The 20,387-nt window shown below is 36.5% G+C and overlaps 1 protein-coding gene across 2 annotated transcripts; it reads left to right on the top strand.

Annotated features, from left to right (window-relative positions):
* The first annotated feature begins 15,307 nt into the window (after nucleotides 1–15,307).
* LOC110689661 lies at nucleotides 15,308–19,455 on the top strand. Of its 2 annotated transcripts, none has more exons than XM_021866430.1 (8): nucleotides 15,308–15,718; nucleotides 16,505–16,618; nucleotides 16,741–16,889; nucleotides 17,017–17,130; nucleotides 17,206–17,325; nucleotides 17,491–17,593; nucleotides 17,681–17,738; nucleotides 17,828–19,455. In XM_021866430.1, exons 2-8 carry the CDS (start codon nucleotides 16,506–16,508, stop codon nucleotides 19,256–19,258), a joined length of 2,088 nt encoding a protein of 695 aa, XP_021722122.1. In that variant the 5' UTR covers nucleotides 15,308–15,718; nucleotide 16,505; the 3' UTR covers nucleotides 19,259–19,455. The 2 variants fall into 2 exon arrangements, with proteins under 2 accessions (XP_021722122.1, XP_021722121.1); XM_021866429.1 differs by having other exon boundaries at nucleotides 16,461–16,618.
* The last annotated feature ends 932 nt before the right edge of the window (nucleotides 19,456–20,387 follow it).

Below are 20,387 nucleotides of genomic sequence, written 5' to 3'. Positions count from 1 at the left end.
TTGTAATTTTTTTTTTAATTTTTTTTATATAGCAAAATAAAATGTATTATTCTGTATTGTGAAAAAATATTCAAAAGTTACATACTCATTTCTTAAAAATTTAACTCACTTTACATTGGCGCGGTATTCAATGTGCATAATTCAACAAATTAAATTTCCTAAACCTTCTCCTCTTCTCCCTCCATCTTTCAATTCAATTTATTCACATTCATCATTCAATTCATTAACCCCTTATCTTCCCTCTCTTCTAATATAAATACAAATTTTAAAAGCTTTTTTCACATCACTTAAGTTCCAAAATATAAAAAATTAGAGAAATATCTCTCAAAATTCTATGTAAAATTTCTACAGCAATGAGGATGATGATTGAAAAGGAAAATATTCAGGCGGCAAAGAAGGAAGACTTGAATTTGACAAGAAATGAAATATGAAGAGTTTTGTGCAAGCAGACTATGGAAATTCCGTAAGATCTTGCATATCATAGGGTCTTTATTTTCAAGATATTAAGCGCACTATAAGAGAAATATATTGGTAAAGAAGAATTAATGTAAAATTATGAAAGTGTTTGGTATTTAGATTTTTTTATACAAATTGTTGATTAACTACCATGCAAATAGAGATTTGATTTTACAATTTAAAGCCATTTTTTCTACAATTATTACTACTAATTCATAAAATGTTATAACCTGTCAAAAGACGATGAAATGAATTCATTCAAGTAATTTGTAAAGTTTTAAACAAAGCTAATAACTTAACCACAACCCGTGCGTAGAACGGGTCTAAAAGATAGTTCGATATGAAATAGGATCCATTTTTAATTTAGATATTTGAGTGCTTTGATATAATAAGACCTTTAATGGGGAAAATAAGATCCAAAATCAACTCTACAAGACCCAAATACTTTAAGCCAATAGTCCTTTGTGTCCCCTAAAGCTCCTGGCTGTCGTCGAGCCTACCAAAATAATAAATCCTATCTTGGTCTCACTAACTAGTAGTAAGGGTAAGAAAGGGTCGAACCCAAGAGAGGCGTTGAATCAACCACCGAGTACTACCGTTTAAATAAGCTAAATGAAGTCGAAATTGGTTTAGTCATGAGTAACTTCTACTAGTTCAATTCAACTAAAGCTAAGAGGAGATTAACAATATTTAGAGGAATCTAGGGCTCGGGTTATACCACTCAACTTCATCACAAACCACAATTAGCATGCACAAACAAGGTAAATTAATGGGATAAATTAGGGGAAGTCATCTAAGGCACCCAACCACTCTCTCAAGCTAGAGGGATCACTTGAATCATGAATACAACCTACTCTCGTGGTTACAAAGCATAAAACAAGTGTTAAAGCATAATCACGATGACATAAATATTCCCTTGACCGGAAATTCCTATTCTCATGGCATTTCAAGTCAATCAAGCATAAGGGAGCTAACTCAAGTTCATTTCTCGATCCTTCGTTGAGGAAGCTTGGATAAATAGTTCTAGCAATGGCCATATACAAGAACTAAGCAATTAAACCACTTAAGCTTAACTAATTAACATCCCACAACAACCATATTAGCACATGCAACTATTTATTAGTGACTACATTAAGGGTTTTACCCAGACCCTAGAAATTAGACTACTCACAATCCATGGAGATTAAAGCAATTAAAGATTTCAAGCAATTCATGAACAAGTTCAAACTAAGGATTAAGCTAATTAACAATCTTAACATGCAAGAACTAGCAAATAATTACCAACAAAGTAAAGAGAAATGAAAAAGATGAGTAAGAAATGGTTACTATGAAGCTTCAAAGTGAGCAACAATGGTGGACTTTGTCTTCTACAATGATTGAAGTTGAATATTTCCAAGCTACAATTAAGAACTAACTAATGATTTTGAGAGTTCTGATGTTCTAAAATTGCTAAACTAAGAGAAAGCACTAAAAACCTTCATAGCCCGTACAAATGAGCTCAAGGGGGATATTTATAAGACCCCCAAATAAAAAGGACGGAGAAAACGAGGAAGGAGTTTGACTGCAGGTCTGCATGGGCGTGCCAAATTTGGCACGGACGTGCAACGCTCAGCACGGTCGTGCCAAGTTTGGCACGGACGTGAAGAAGGGCCAAAAATGAGGTAGAAGCTACTGCCAAGGTCTGCACAGACGTACAGATTTTGGCACGGACGTGTAGCCTTGCACGAACGTGCCATCATCTTGCACGTCCGTGCAGAATGCCCTGCCTAGACAGCTTAACTTTGGGAGGCTGTAACTTTTTTGTTTCTTGTCGGAAATAGACTTATGACCAGTCGTTGGAAAGAACTTGAGACGAACTTTAATCTCCAATTTGAATCTCTTCAAAAGGTTGAGTATATAAAAAGTTATGGTCGGTTGAAGTTGATGCTCACACAAACGACCTTTCAAGGTTCTCCAAAAGCTTTTCATTTTCCTTTAAGGCATTCCTCCTTCTTCCTCCATGGCTCTATCAACCAAGATTTCCCTTATCCTTGCTCACTCATGCTTGATCACATCCATAGTGCTAAAATAGCTACATTACATCAAAAATACAAACAACCCGTGAAGCATGGATGGTACAAAATTTGCATAAAAATAGGTCAAAAAATGAACTTTGATGTCGATTAATAACGAAAACAAGGTTCAAAAGTACCCTAAAATCATGCCAAATAACAAGTTATCAGCTCCTCCCATCATAACCATAAGTAAAGCCACCAAACTAGGTTTACGATCGGTTACAAATGGGTTTAATTAGTTTAAGATAGATTAGATAATGGTACTTATATATGGATTCAATACTTTGATTTTTGAAGAATTGTAGTATCGGGTTAGTTTTATATGGCTCTACCCATTATGTATACACCGACTCTACGATTCATAATATTTGAAACACTTACATTTATTCTTGTCAATATGTTATTTCAATATTTGATGAACTTGATTGTCACTAAATAGAAATATTAAGAAGCTGACTTGTTTTTTTTTACACAAATCAAAGCTTAGCTTTTATTAATTCAACAAGTTTTCAAGATCATTATAACTCTCCCCATGTAATTCCGGGGGATACTCCTCTAGCCAAACACGAAACTCATTGAAACTACTACTAAGCAAAGCTAAACAATGGGCAGCGCCATTCCCCAACCTTTTAACAAAAGAGGAGCAAGCAGATCACTCCCTAGACAAGCGAATGATGTCTTTTACAATGCTCCCAAAAGCATTCGACGACGTAATACCTTTCTTCATATGGTGAAACAATTTAATGTTGTCGGTTTCAAGCACAAAGTTTCTGAACCCAGCCTCTAACGCAATCAGAAGACTTTGCCGCATTGCAATAGCTTCACCCACATCCACATCGAAGCTACCTTTGAAAGTCGAGCGGTAAACAACAAGAACAACACCTTCTACATCCCTTAAAACACCCCCCACACCGAGAGACTGATGTACCTGGAAGGAAGTATCAGTGTTCAATTTAAGCATGCCCGAATCAGGGGTACGGTTTTCCACACGGAACCTAAGTGTTGAACAAGGGCTCGGTCTTGCTTCTTTCCGTCGCCGTTGCATACTCTCCAACAATCCCAACAGCCTTGTGGATTATAGCACTCTCAAGTTGTTGTTTTTTCTCAAAAACCCAAGCATTTCGCCTTAGCCACACACCCTACGCCAAACTCCAAAATATATCCCACCACCCGGGTTCTTTGATTTTTCCATGTACATGTAGGGAATTTTTCACATCCTGCCCTATTGTGGTAACATGTCTTTTAAGCATGGCAACGCTCCAAGAAAAAGAAGCTAGAGAAAAAGAGTCGCCAACAAGTTTTAGGAACTTGTAAACCGTTCACGGGTGTGAAGGTTACACCCCATTCATAATTAGAGATTGCTAACTCCATAGTGGTCCGGAACCATGATTGGATGTTCGGGGATGATGGTACAAATTTGACCTAAGAGAAGCCAAACCGGCCCTAAATAGGCCTCTACTTGATTTTTTTGATATTCATGCGCACTTTTTGATCAACATTACATCAAGTTAACCCTAAACCTATTTAATCTACGTTGGTTGATTATTAATGCACAATCAAATCTATTATTAGTGATCACTTGAATTAGAATCATATTAGGGCTAAATCAAATTATTAATTATCTTATTAGGCGTGATTTCAAGCACAAATTTCCTTTAAACCTACAAAAATAATGGCGTGACCAGGAAATAGCAATAAATCATGAATAATCAAGCAATATATGATTAATACAACAATCATCATCATAAGAACATCATCAAAATATCGTTAACAGTAAGACCCTAGGCATGATATTTAACGAATTAATAACAAATCCTAGCATGTCACTAATAACAAAATCAAAGAGTTATCCTAAACATGATACTAGAAATCAAAATAACATCCTAAACATGATTTCTACTCCAAAATCAAAAGAATAATAAAGAGGGAAATTAGATTACTCACTTTGATGCCTCAACCTTCTTGCTATTAAAACAATACACACGTTAGTAAACTTTAAGAAAGTTAAATCAATAAAGTAAATAAATCAAACATGAATAGATTTGAGACCAAACCCTCAGAATTATCAACCTTTCACATCGAGGTCGAAGGCAATGTTGAGTATGGTTGGAGTATTCGAATTACGCAAAGGAGGTATTGTGACTGATAAGGAGAGTATCAAGGATGTATCTAAGCTAAGGCTAAGAATTATGGGTGTTTTGAATGATGATTGATGATAGTTGTGGCTAGGTAATTGATGGTTATTGTCTATGATCTAGAACGGGGAAAACGACCACTATTTATAGGGAAAAACGAGAGTCTGGACGTCATAAAAGATCATAAGTTCCAAATAAAATAGAATTGCTTTTGATGCGACGCGCCAGGGTTGTCGCGCCGCGCCAGGTTTGTAGCTGTGCGATGATTCTGTCGTCGCGCGTTGATCCTAAAGGATATGCAAAGTTGTATGGAGTTTGGTTTTTAATGGAATTATGATGGTGAAATATATTCGAACGTCTTTGTATTCGAATAGGACAAGGATTATTTTACGAGAAGTTTTATTCAATCTCGAACTTGTTTGATCTTTACAAGATAAATTAGAACCTTCTAGAGACTTCTAAAATAGTCCTAATTGGTTTAGGATTAGGAATATGATCATATAGGGCCTAAATAAAATATTTGGACTCCATATAATCATTGGATCGTAGCTAAGGGTGGTCCTAGGCTCGGTTTGGGCTTGGTTTAGTATTTTGGCCATAACTTATTCGTTTTAAGTCGGATTTAGGCTTATAATATATCGTTGGAAAACTCTTTTCAAACCCCATCCAACTAAATAATAATTGTACTGGGATAATAGACCAAAATAATTAGATTTGAACGTTTTTATAAATTGGGCACGAAAATGAATGATTTTAAGGATACGAAATGAATGATTTTGGGTTCAAAGGTACGAAATAAATGACTTTGGGTTAAAACATTTTAGGTAAGGTTAGAAATATGGTCAAGGCTTAAGGAAAGTTCACGTGACTCTTCAACTCTTTACTGAACTCGTTAACCAAAGACGTGAAAGGTACTCATCATTGGATTTGGTTTTTAGGGAGACACAATTAGGTGTCTACAATACCATAGCACACCAAGCATGCAAACAATCAGCATCTTCATTCTTATTTTTGAGTCTCAAGACATAATGTTCCCATATGGACCTTGTTGGGTTTTGCGGTGTCCGACACCGCGCGGAAACAAAACCCGCAAAAGGATCGCATGCATAATAATTACAACATAACAACATAGCATGCAATTAAAGAAAGCATATACACATAAAGGGAAGAGAGAGTGAGAAAGGATAAGAGTATCTCACGATGTGTGCTTTGCTCGTATCACGAGCTCCAACTTAGAAAACTTTGAAACTCGCAAGTGCAAACCCTCCAATGTCTTACACCCTTGCGAACTAGACCGACCCCTACATTGTAGCTAATACAAGGCTAGACCAAATAAAACTAGAGTTTTACGAATTTAAAGGCTTTCTCATTTTAGGGAGATACCTTATTGAGTTCAACTCAAGTGAGAAATCCCAATACCCAAGGTGGGTATTTATAGGGAAATGCTCCCTAAAGTTTCCATCAACTTTCCATGTGGGAGAGTTGTAGAAATGAGAAAATGAATGATTAATTTAATTCCAAATTAAATTAATAATTATAATTCAATTAGCAATCAACAAGTGTCACAAGGAGAAGAGGAGGGTAGGTGAGGACCACTTGGGAGGACCACACCTCCCTTGCTCCCCAAGGCTTCCCTCTTCCACTAACCGGCTCCACTAATAGGTGGCCACCTGGTAGCCCGCCTTGGGAACCAAGGCAGCCACGCTAGCGCCTGGTCCCTCGGCTGGGCATGCCTAGCTGGGCCTTGCTGCACCAGCCCGCAACAGCAAGCCGTGCATACATGCAGATTGCTTGTTATTGGGTGCTGCTATGCTGCGCATCAAGGCTCGGTGCTAGCAGCAGCTCGCTGGTGCTTGGCGTGCCAGCGGTTGGGCGCATCGAGTCCGCAAGCATGCTCAGTCATGCTGGCGTGCCTTGCCTGTATGGCTGCTCGGCTAGCTCGCCCAACCAATGCATGCGATGCATGTTGGGCTTGCGGCAAAGAGCCCGGCTAGCCATGCTAGCTCACCTAGCCCTCGCATGGCTAGGCCATTGCGAGGCTAGGACTTTTGTGCGCGTTCACTTGTTGTTTAACTAATTTTTCGTCTCGTTGATTACATAAATTGACTTGACGCTCAGCTTTGACACTCTAAGCTCGGAATCTGACATCTTAGTTCGTAAAAACTCTATCGACTTATTTAATCCTCTGGATTATTTTGTCGCCTTGGTTCAGTTACACGATTGGGTGTGACCCGAAGGATTCAGTCAAGAGCAAGCTGTAAAATTAATTATACATTAATATTACTGATCGGAAGCGGCCTCTAGCTAGGCATTTCGATTACTTGACCTCACTGAATAATTATCTTTCCTAATTAATTCCGAAACCCTCTATCGGAATAATACACTTGTTCGAAGGACACCATTCTTTTCAGACCTCACGGTTCAGCAATGAAGGAGCATATGAATAGTACTTTTCCCATCTTCCCCACACATCAGACAAAGGTGTTTAACATCCGTTCCCCTAGCCACTAGACGCGATCTAACAGGCAGTGCTTCCTTGATACACCTCCACGCAAATAGCTTGATTTTGGGAGGGATCTTAGCATGCCATATATTCTTCCATTTAAAAGGAGCAATCTCAATAGAGGAGGACGCCCTGCTCAATTCTTCGTTTTCGATTAATAGGTTATAAGCGCTTTTAACTTTATATTGACCATCTTTTAAGAAATGCAGACACCAATCATCATCATCATCAAAAAAGGGAATTGGGGTACTACTTATGTCATCCACTTCTCTCTCAGTAAATAAATCAGCAAGAAGTGCTCATGTTCCAGCTCTTGTTATCCCAGAAATCCTTCACAAAAATTGGGACATTTTCCCCTACTGCCATTGGCGATAATATACGAAATTTCGCAAGATTTAGGACCCATGGATCCTCCCATATATTAATACTACTCCCCCCGCCAGTTATCTTCCTTGCCCCTTTCTCAATTACATTCTTCACACCTAAAATTGATCTCCATGTAAAGCTCATGCCCGAGACAACTTTTGTGTCAAAAAAAGTCGAGGAGGGAAAATACTTACCTTTGAGAACCCGAATCATCAGGGACTGCTCATTGGTTAATATTCTCCATGGTTGGTTTTGCTAACATAGCTTTCTTAAAAAGCAGTATATTTTGAAAACCCAAACCCCCATTATTTTTTGACAGATACAACTTGTTTCAAGCCACCCAACAAGTCTTTCATTCATCACCTTTTTGGCCCCAAAAGAAATTTCTACACATTATTTCCACCTCATTTAATATGCTCACTGGGATAGAGAAACATTGCATAGAATATATAGGAATCGCTTAAGCCACCGATTTGATGAGGATTTCCGGACCCGCCTGTGATAAGTAATTCTCTTTCCAACCCTTGAGCTTCTTCCAAACTCTATCTTGAATACTCTGAAAAACCTGTTTTTAGACCCTCCAATGTAAGTTGGAAGACCTAAATATTTATCATGTCTTTCGACAACCTTAAAAGATAACTTCATCTGAAGCATGTTTTTCTTCTCACGATCAATGTTTCGGCTAAAAGATACCTTCGATTTATCCATACTCAATTTTTGTCCTGACGCTAGCTCATAGGTTGAAAGAATGTCCAGAACTTTGTCAGTTTCTTCCTCATTTTCCCAAACAAACAAGAGACTATCACCTGCAAAAAATAGGTGAGTAATGGGCTCTACATGTCTCCCAATCTTCACCCCATGAATGAATTTTCTTCTTTCTGCATCTCGAAGAAGAGCAGAGAGCCCCTCAGCACACATAATAAACAGAAAAGGAGATAGGGGATCTCCTTGCCAGAGCCCTCTACTTGGCTTGAAGACTCTAGACGGTTGTCCATTAACAAGAACATCAAAAGAAGCCGAGGAGACACATTTCATAATATTTTTCACAAATCCCTCCGGGAAATTAAATTTCACCATCATTTTCTCCAAAAAAAACCCATTCTATTCTGTCATAAGCTTTACTCATATCGAGCTTTAGACCCATAAAGCCTTTTTTCAAGTTTTTTTCTTCTGCAAATAATGGAAACATTCATAAGCCACCAAAATATTATTTGTAATCAATCTTCCAGGAACAAACCCACTCTGTGACTCACTAATAATAGAAGGTAGAATTTTTTTTTAAGCTTGTTTGTTAGTACTTTTGATACTATTTTATACAAAACATTACACAGACTAATAGGCCTATAATCAACAAGAGACTTACACTCTTTTTTTTCGGAATTTAAACTATATTAGTCTAATTAATTGAACCTATATCACCTCCATTATTAAGAATATTCAACGAATTTGTGATCATATCATTACCAACAATATTCCAGAATTTTTGGAAGAAAATAGCATACATACCATCGGGTCCGGGTGATTTTGTGGGACGCATTTGAAAAAGTGCAAGAAGCTGACTTGTTAAAAGTATAATTTAATGCTAATTTACAAGAATACACAAAACTACTTCGTATATCACAAAATAAAGTCAATGTGGACTGTTTGAATATTACAAAAGTCAAAGTGTTAAGAACTAAGGAAATACTTGATGAAAATAATTGTAGCTGATAACCATCATTGCAACATGGTTATCCTCTGAAGATGAATCTAGACTACATCGTGGTTTGCTCATGCGTGCCAAACTCGCATGCCTTAGGGTTGTCTAGGTAAGGCCACAGACTAGTCCAGTAATACATTGCGCCTTAAGGACTAGTTTGTTTGACAAACAAATTCATGAGAATTTTGATATCATAGGAAATGAATATATGCATACTTGTTTGGTTGCCAATAATGTAGAAATTGGAACTTCTTAGGAAGTTTTACTTCCTACAAAATGGAGGAATTCACTTACCTAGTCCCCCCTAGGTAAGTGGAACTTCTCATGGGAAGTAGAAATTCCGACATCCAACCAAACAACTTTTGGGAATTCTTAGGAATTACAATTTCATAGGAATTGAGATTTCATGGGAATTTCTACTTCTTACATCCAACCAAACAAGGCCTAAAAAAGGGCGGCAAACAAGCACAAACATACCCAATGTATCAAAATGTGTCGTGCTTATGTGCCTAGGCTAAAGTTCATTAGTTTTTGTCATGCCGGGGTTTTCCAAATGTGGCTTGCATATTCACAACCAAAAATGAATTTAGTAACATGTCGTGCTAGAGGTGTCAATTTGGATGATCGGATCGAGTCTGATGAGATCGAGTCGGGTCAATTTTTAAAGTTGAGTCATGCTAAATTATTATATCAACGCGAGTTCAAATCGAATCGGATCGAATGTGGTTTGGACACCTCTTACTTGTAACATGTCGAGTTTCTTTGTGTGGGATACTTGGATTGTACCTTGCTCTCATGACTCCAACATGATTTTAACCAACCATACTTTGTTGTTACTCACCCATGGATCATAAGATTATTGTACATATATAATATTTCATCATGCATCCAAGTCAAATCGTTAAGTGAAATAGAAATTTAATATATTGTTTATTTTAGAAACTTTATATACTAACTCAGTTTCAGGAAGTTCGATTTACTTACTATTCATGTGGTCAAACTAAATAACTCTGATTACATTTTTTGATTTGTACTATATATTAGCATGTGAGATCTTATTAAATTCCCCTTAGTGTAACTTCTCTAAATATCAATTTTTATAATTTTCATTTACGAAGATATGTATAGTCAATTTTAAAATAGAGATTACAAATTAAAATACAAAGAGTTATTGAGAAACAAAGGGGGAGATGAAGAGAATTTCTTTGAAAACATAAGAAAAGGGGTTAAGGAAAGAGAATGATTATTAAGACAGGTTAAAGAGAACGAGGACATGTGGCAACTTTGGTTTGTGTTTTTAAATACTACGTATAGATAGATGCCTTTGCAGTAAATATCATATGAGAAGCAATTGTCATCACTGTCATTGCACACAAGAAAGATGGACAATAATGCGTTTACTTATAAACAGATGTTCCCTAAATTATAAGCAGGGGCGAAGCCAGGAAATTAAATTTATAGGGGCCAAGACTTATATTAACTAAGATAAAATTATATATGTTTTTAGTTGCCAACTTTTTTCTTTTTCATTATTATAAATTAGGTTCGACTATAATTTTTTTTTTTACTAATATATAACAAAACAAATGTTATTAGCTAATAGGTTTTACGTACTATGATTAGTGTAGGGAATTTTTCAAATTGAATTTTTCAAATTCAACTTTGAGCCCCACTGTGATCATATTTTTAAGCATGGTGGCGTCCAAAGGGAAGGAAGCTAGAGATAAAAGAGTTGCCAACAGGTTTTAGGAACTTGTAAACCGTTCACGGGTGTGAAAGTTACACCCCATTCACGATCACAGTGATCGCTAACTCCATAGTGGTCCGGAACCATGACTGGATATTCGGGGATGATGGTACGAATCCAACCTAAAAGAGATTGAACCCGCCCTAAATCGGCCTCTACTTAATTCTTATGATATTCATGTGCGCTTTTCGATCAACATACATACATCAACTTAATCCTAAGCATATTTAATCTACGTTGGTTGATTATTAATGCACAATCAAATCTATTATTATTGGTGATCACTTGAATTAAATCATATTTGCCTAAATCAAATTATTAATTATCTCATTAGGCGTGATTTCAAGTACAAATTCCCTTTAATCCTACAAGAAGGGGCGTTATCAAGCAATAACAATCAATCATGAATAATCAAGCAATGTAATAGTTGACACAACAATCATCATCATAATCAAAAGGTTATTAAAACATGATTAATAGCAAGATCCTAGGCATGATACTAAACGGATTAATAACAAACCCTAGCATGTCACTAAAAATAAAGATCAAAGAATTAGCCCAAACATGATACTAGGAATCAACATGATATTAGAAATATTAGTTAACACCCTAACATGATACTAGGAATCAAAATCAACATCCTAATTAACATGATACTAGGAATTAATATAAACATCCTAACATAATTTGTATCAAAAGAACAATTAAGTAATCGAATTACTTACTTTGATGCCTCGTATCTCTTTCTATTAAGACAATACACACATTAGTAGACTTCAAGAAAGATTAAACCAAATAAATCAAATAAGAATTGAAATATAGATTTGGGACCAAACCCTCACAACTATCAACCTTTCACGCCGAGGTCAAAGGCAACTTCGAGATTGGCTAGGAGTATCCGAAGCTCCTGAGGGAGGTATGATGTTTGCTTAGGGAAAAGTATCAAGGATGTGTATTAGAACGTATTAGGCTAAGGCTAAGAAAAGATTCAAGAGAGAGAGAGAGAAAGTATTAGAGAGAGAATTAGATGATGATTGTTGGTGATTGAAAATGGGGTGAAACGACCTCTATTTATAATGACAAAAGAGGGTCGAAGGATTAGAAAAGAGTCAGAAATCAAATCAAAGTAAAACGCTCCCATCGCGGCACGACAGACTTGTCGCGGTGCGATGATGCTGTCGCTCAACGATAGTTTTGGAAAGATAGAATTCGTACGGAATTCGATTTCCAATCGGATTGGGTTAACCAAATTTCCGTACATATTCTACTTTGACCGGGATTAGGATCATTGAAAAACAAATGTTTTATCCGATGTAAAATTCTTAAATCTTTATCTTTTCGAAAACAGGATAAATGAGAACCTTCTAGAGGATTCTAGAAGCTCACAATAAATCCTAATGGATTTAGGATTGAAAACAAACTTCTAAAAGATTCTAGAAGCTTTTAATAAATCCTAATTGGTTTAGGAATGGGATTAAGGTAAATGGACCCTCCACGTGATCATTGGGTCGCAGGTAAGGCTTTGTTCGGGCTCGGTTTAGTATTTTGGCCATAACTTCTTCGTTATAAGTCGGATTTGGGCTTATAATATATCATTTAAAAGCTCTTTTCAAACCCCATCCAACTAAATAATAATTGGAACGAGATCATGGACCAAAGTAGATTAATTTGGACGTTTTTATAAAAAGGACACGAAATGAATGATTTTCAAAGACACGAAATGAATGATTTTGGTTTAAAACATTTAACAAAAGGTTATAAATCGTCAAGGCTAAAGGGAATTCACAAGACACTACAAGAAAACTGCCTATTTTCGACGGGCTGGTTCCGATGGACATGTAAATTTCGTTGGAAAAATCGAAATTTCTGACGGATTTAAATTTCTGACGGAATTTCCGTCAGAATATAATAATAAAAAATTAGAAACCCTAAATCCCCTTCTCTTATCCGCCTCTCTTCTCCTTCTCTCTCATCTTTCCTCTTCTCAGCTTCTCTGATTCGCTCTCTCCTCTTCTTCTTCTCTTTCTCTATTCTCTTTCTCGCCTCTTTCTTCTCTCCTCTTCTTTCTCCGCTTTCCTCTTCTCTTCTATTCTCTTATCTTTCTCGACGGTTTGTGGGGTGGTGTAGATACGAAATAGTAGCCGAAAATTTCGGTTGGTGGTTGATTTGGCTTTAGGGATGGTGCAAATTAAGTGTTTTTTAAGGTCAAATTCGACCATGAAAACACTAGATCTAGTGTTTTCATGGTCGTATTTGGCCTTATTAAACCAAATTCAAGGTTAAATTCGAAGTCAATTTAAGTTTTAAGGTATGTATTTGTGTTTTTAATTTTAATTTTTGGGTTTCACGATGGTAATACGTTTTGTGTTATGTGTTTTGTTTTTTGTTTTTTTTTTAAAAAAAAATTTGGGTTTGCCGCCGAAAAGGAGGAAGCCGTGGTGGGTGGTGGTGGTGGGTACGTTTTCTTTTTTTTTTGGGTTGTGTGGTGTCGTGTGCGGTTAGGGTTAGGGCCGGGATGGGTGGGGATCTGGTGGTCGGTTAGGGTTTGTGGTGGGTGGGGATCTGGTAGTGGGAATCTGGTAGTGGGATCTAAAAGTGGGTAAGAGGGTTTTTCAAGGCAGGTGGTTGGTGGTGGGGCTACTAAGTATTGCAGTTTGGTGGGAAAAAGGTGGAAATGCTTGCGGGGTTTGGGCAGTGGCGGTTGAACGTGGTGGTGTGGGTGGTTTTTTTTTTGTATTTTTTTTGGTAGACGTTTCCGACGAAAATTCTGTCGGAATATTTCAACGGATTTATATTCCGTCGTAACTTTCCGACGGACTTTTCCGGGCTGGAAAATCTCTTCCGACGCATGAATTCCGTCGGAAAAGGTTATTTTTCCTACAAATGCTTTTACGACGACAGTTTCCGACGGAATTCCGTCGGAATCACGTTTTTCGGAAAACGCTTATTTTCTAGTAGTGAGACTCTTCAACTCTTCACCTAACTCGATGATCAAAGACGTGAAAGGTACTCATCACTGGGTTTGGTTTTTGGGGAGACATAATCAGGTGTCTACAATTAGACTCGATGTATTGTTTCAAATAAACCAGGCCATGCATTTTGATTATCAAAGATATGGTTAAATCTATACAATATGTTAATAAATGCAATGTGCAAAAACTCAAAACATTGTGTTCAATTATAATTAAATTAAAAAAGGAAAAAAAATTCCTCGTAGTTGATTTTCAACAAAATATCTTTAACCCATAGTTTTGCTATTCATTAAAATAATCAAGATTACATAGAATAATACAAACCAACGAGATTTTGGCTATTGCTTAAGATTGAGAACTTGTGTACAATGTTAGAAGTTTGATTTTTTCTTTCCCCATTTGTATTATATAATGCCATTGTAGCTCATTTGCACTAAAGATTAAAGATAAATATAAAATAATACAAGAATTATATTTACGCTATACAATTAAGTCAATTAAGAATATTGGGAAAATTATTATAAGAAAGATTGGAATAAAAAAATAAACAAAAGAATAAATAAAAACATTGTAGAGATAAGAGGAATATTGGAAAAATTAATAAAAGAAAGATTAGAATGTGTAAAATTAACAATAAAGAAAGGTTAAATGGAAGTTTCAATCTTGGGACCTCTTAGTCAATGGGCCGTGTTATAAGGCTAGCATGCAACTTTATTATTTATACCAATAATTTATGGGGGTCAGCTTTTTCTTTTTCTTTTTTTTTTTTTGAAATAAGGGGGTCAACTTTTTACAATAAAGAAACTTGCAGTTGGGCCACGGGGGCCGGGCCTCCACTAGGCCCCCCAGCTCCGCCCTTGATTATAAGATAATACTCTACACTCCGTAGTATAATTGTACTTCGTATGTACTTAGTCAAATAACAACAACGCAACTCATTGTAAGAAAAAAGCTACAATACCAAGTTAAGCTTGGTCTAGTGTAAAAGATTGTACCTTCCAATCTTGAGATTGGGTCCCACTAGAGGAATTTTGAGGGTGGGGATCCCTTACCCTTTCCCCCTTACTTTCAAAGTGTCTGACTCGCAAATAACGGATAAAAAAAAACCGTGAGGATTAAGGTTCGGTAAGGGTCCTTCTTCTAACCATAAAAAAAACCTAATCATTTAAGCGTGGAGGATTTAGTTTAATATGTATTCACACTTATATAAGTAAGTATTCATGGGATATTAAGTTTTGATTTAAATCATACACGGAGTAATATCGAATATAGAATTATAGATGTGACGTGTTTAGACTGGACACTTTAAACTCTATAATCGATACAGTAACAATACAGATTTGTTTTATCATGTCTATCAACTACCTGAATGAAATTTGCTACTCAAGTCTTAAGGTTCCAGTAGTGTACCATGTTGTCCATGTATAGAAATATTCCATTGTTACGGCTCTTTGTTGCTTCAATGTCCCGTGATTTTGGCATAATTTCAAAATCAATATCATTTTAAAATGTACAGTAGATTGATATCTAATGTCTGGGGTAAAATTCTTGATCGTATATATTTAAAAAATTCATATTTCATTAGTCATCAATTATAATTTTACTAGGTTTTTGTAAGTGTTGCGATTTTTATGAAACGGATAGAGTATTACATCGATGACCATTTACCAAAAAGTCGAAATCGTAACTTACCTCTTTCTCTCCGGGTTTCCCATTGAAGCGCACTGAACGTTCTCCATTAGAGCAACTTGTGATCTTTGGATCTTGCATTGAAGCAGCTTCTGAGGTAAGATGTTGGTTTCTTTTTGTATATCAATTTCACAATCTAGGGTTTTTCGTAACTTAAATTCTCAGTATACTCAATTCTGTGTTATTCGCTTAATTTGATATATGAATTTAATTTGCCTTTGATATTAGGATGTAACTATGAAATTGGACCACAAATTTTGATAATTGAATCAAATTCGATTGCTAATGTGTTGCAGAACCTTTTATGAAAAACATTTGTTCACATAATGGTGATTGATAAGTAAACTTTTTGGAGTGGTAATTGAATTTAGAATGATCACATTGGAAACTTTTTGATTTTAGGTAACTTATCAAGAGAATGGTTTTTAAGTCTGTAATTTTGGCTTAATATGAATGGAGTATGTAAATTACTTTATCATTCTTAGATGCTTGATACTTTCAATTTCGCACTCTACTTTGTTTAATTTTCTTAACTAATTGCCTGCTCCGATTCTAGAAGATAATTCGAATGATAGTTCGTGTTAGCCAACCCTAAATCCTTTTGGAAATATCGAATATGGCGTTGCTGTTGTTATTGTTGCTGTTATTGTGTTACTCAACAGCTTTCCTATATTGATTTCAATAATCACATACATACATTGATGAGATTCTCCTGGAAATGCTCCCTGGTTTAAGATTCTTTCAGCAGTCAGCACATTGATTGCTAATATTACCACAGTATATTATGTATTGTTGTTCTGCGTATTGATATAACATATCTTGTTGGACAACGGATACAGGCATTGCACAAACATAATGGTTGTTGCTTTGATTTTTCGAATAGAATGAAGGCGAAAAGAGTGAGGTTCAAGGACTCTGAAATTGAACCAGTTGATTATGCAAGCAGTAGATTTGATGCTTGTTCTACACCATGTGAACTGAGAGAAGACCTGACAATGTATGTATGATCTCCAAAAAACCAGTTGCTTAGCATTGCTTTCACTTTCAGTTTTCTGGTTTTGTGGGTGTGGTGAGGTATTTGTGTTGCACCTGTAACATATTCTTTATCTGATACATCAGGCCACCTGCAGCTTCAAATGAACCAAAAACCTCCGAGTTTGCCTTTTTTAAGAGATTAAAGCAAACTGTCGGCCACTCTTCCTGTCAAAATACACTGAACAGACACAAGATGCCCGTGAGGAATAGTGGACCGACCAACCACGCTAGAGGTAGCTACCTCACTTATGCCTTCTTAAAAATTGTTAAGAAGTTCAAAAGAATGAGCTTGCAGTAGGATCTTAATAGGCTTTTCTGGTTAGATGGTACCGAATTTTTTATATTTGATATGCTCTGCAGAGTTGGATAAATCAAAACGTAAGGATGTCAAATCTTCACAACACATTAAGAAGTCTACGAGTGGTGAAATTAATTCCTTCCTCTCTCATAGAGATGCTTCTGTGGAAAGTTCAGGTGTGGGGCGTTGAACTGATTTGCTTTTAATACCACATTGTGTGATCTAAGCTACTCAGTGGTATGTTTTGACAGCTATGCCCAGGAAGGATCATGATAATGAGGGATTCAAGTGTTCATCTCTTATCAATACACCCACTAATATCAATTTAGATTCCTTCCTTTCCACAACTGCAAATGCCTCTGTGAACCCAGGTAACTCTTTCGAACTGAAAGGAAAGATTTGTTCAGAGAGGCTGTTCAGTGGCTATTATGCTGCACTAAAATATTTGGGCGTTGATGATTCACACATGAAATGAATATTGACGTAGAATAAATGGGTTTTATTCATATATTGGTCACAACTTTTTTATGATCCAGAAAACCAGCAGCAAGATGGAGATATATTTTCGTCCAAGAGGCTGAAGTTACGGCAACAGATTGCCAAGACCTTATTTCCTGAAACATATGAAGTCCCAAAGGAGTTAAGTGCCTGATACAATTTTATTTTATGTTTTTCTTCTTTTCTATTTCTTTTACAAAAATTCATAGATACTTTGTCAGGTCTCAGTTGTGATATGGTTTATCTGCTCCTGAGCCGATTGCTCCCTGAGAATTCGCAAGATATTGTACTGTCCTTGACCAACCATTGCTTTTACTCCTCTATCCATAAACCTCATCTGGTTTGTTTGTGCTAAGGCTAAATTTTGTCTAACAGCTGTCACAAGATCCACAACAAAGGCTACAAGAAACTAATGAGATAAGTCTGTTGGATCTTGACTCAAATATTCTACTTGAGGGGGCTTCAGATACTTCAAGAAAGCTTGTGAAGGCCTCCGAGGATCGCTTCTTAGATAGCCGTGTCTCTGCTTCTCAGTCCCACAGAATCTGGGGATCAAATCCTGTTGATCAAATAGATGAATACCTTGATGCCTCTGCAGCTAGAAACTCTAATAGAATGCTTCTTGAGCACAAAGTAGAGAATGAGTGGCGAAGCTCTCTAAATGCTATTGCTTCTGGGTGTTTGTCGAACAGATTTGGAGATGGAAATCTTTTGATATGGGATGATGAACTTCATGATTATTCTACACCGAGAAGCACTATCCATAAAGAGAATGAAACATATAAGCATTTCTCATATGATGCGTATGACTGTAGTCAGTTATGCAGATTTAGAGACCAGAATCATTCATATGAGCTTCTCAATGGAAAGTATGACTCCATTGCAGCTCCTAAAAGCAGTGGTAGTCTAATGTATGAACATGAGATACATGACTTTAATTTGGATAGAGGAGCACATCCTACTTCAAATTGTCAATATGATTCTCATTCTCTTGGCTCTTTTAAAAGTTCCAGACCTTTTGTGCTGAGAAATTTCATGGATTGCACTGAACCTAATTATCTGAGTGACTTTGAGATTAGAAGAGAACCCCAGCCTCTTTTACTTGGTTGGGATACTAATGAATTGGGTATGCGTAACTCGACCCATAATAGTCATATGGAGCTTGAAATATACTATCCTCCGTTATCTACATACAGTGAAGATCGTCAGGATAGTCCAGAACATGAAATATGTTGCGATCCATCAACTACACGGAGTAAAGACCATTGTGATAGTCTGGAAAACAGTACTTTGTTGCATTGGTCTCCCCACACATGTCAAGAACATGATCTTCAGGGACATCATTTCCGGCAAAGAGATTTAATTCCAAGCTCACCATATGTCCCATTTAGACTATCATACGGTCCAGAACAATTGAATGCAGATGATTCTGGTCTCTTTAAGAGTCTCTCAAAAGATGGCAGTTTCTTTTTCATCCCTCAGAGGAGTAATTACTCAATGGAAAACATGATTTCTGAAAGGAATTATCCTGGTTTAGAAGCTTTTCCTATCTCTCAAGACTTTGAATCTGATGCGGAGTTAAAATGCAAGTCACTAACTGGTATTCTGAAGGAGCAATATGAGTATACTGATAATGCACTTGAGCATTTCGGACGGGGATATGTAAGCTCACCGTTACTCATTGCCAGTGAGAACAGCCTCGCTACTATACAGCCAGAAAGCCGGTCCTTGGCTCGTGTGCATGTGCCTATTGAATGTCAGGAAGATTCATTTCCTTTGCAGTTGCATACACTAGGATGGAAGTAACAGAAGTTGCTACTTACAGTGAGGACAGGGGAACTACTACTTGTAATAAACTCTTCTGGTGATTTCTTAACTCAACTAATATCTTTTTTGGTTTCACTGCTGTAATGTACATATCTTTTTCCTTTGTGATTACGCACGTTTTTGAAAGAAATACCAATGTGTTGTGGCTTAATTAGTTAAAAACTTCTGGCTCTGTATTTCTGCATTGCATTTGCATTTGCATCCGCATCTAACGAAAACATATGTCAATTACACTTTGCCAGTTGCCACTTTGGTCATCCTTTCTTCCATTTTCTACTAAATGCTGTGAGGTAATCAATGTGCATATGCCCAGATTTCGAAATATTCTAATGCATCAGGCATAGGGAAGGGGCGCCTCGTACCCTTGTTAATTGGCATTATGGTTCAGTTAGAGGTGGCTTTAGCAAGAAGGAAAATCAGTTAGTCCCTAGTGAAAAGAGAGGGAAATACATTTATAAACTTCGTATTTATTAATCTAGAATCGTAACGTAAATTTTATTTTACAATATTTTTCTGTATGATGAGCACTGTTTTTTCAACCTTGAATCCCTTAAGGATAGATTACTTGAATCTAGGCGAACTTCCTGCATATAAACTAGTATTTGACTTATGCAATGACACCCTTTACTGTCTCTTTGGGGCGGGGTGTGCTCGAGGTGGCAGATTGTGGTCGATAAATGCATTACAAATTAGATTAGATCTCGAGTACGACCTCCCTAGAGACTTAACTATCTACAGAAACTAATGGTCGAATTTTTCTTCTCAATTTCTTACTCGGGTTATTCCAATATTTTATCACATTTCAATGCTAAGGACAATGGTTTAATCTTTTACATATTCATCAGGGTTAGTCACGCTCTCGTCTTAATCTTGATCCTTTTTATAGACAGGTTATTTAACCTTAATCCTTAGACAAATACAACTTATATTTTGTCACTACATTTAACTCGCTTCTCATTGGACGCAAGGTTGGATTAATAATGTGATTACATAGGGTTCTAATAAACTCTCTTTTAAATTAAAGCAACCCTGCAACAACAAAAGCCATCTAAATTCTAAAATGCATTTTTGCACATAATTTGTATCAAAAGTTCATTGCTTTCTCATT

The sequence above is a fragment of the Chenopodium quinoa genome, unplaced genomic scaffold (assembly GCF_001683475.1).
Source record: "Chenopodium quinoa cultivar QQ74 unplaced genomic scaffold, ASM168347v1, whole genome shotgun sequence".
In the NCBI taxonomy this organism is placed as follows: Eukaryota; Viridiplantae; Streptophyta; class Magnoliopsida; order Caryophyllales; family Amaranthaceae; genus Chenopodium; species Chenopodium quinoa.
This window is presented reverse-complemented; position numbering and strand designations above follow the sequence as displayed.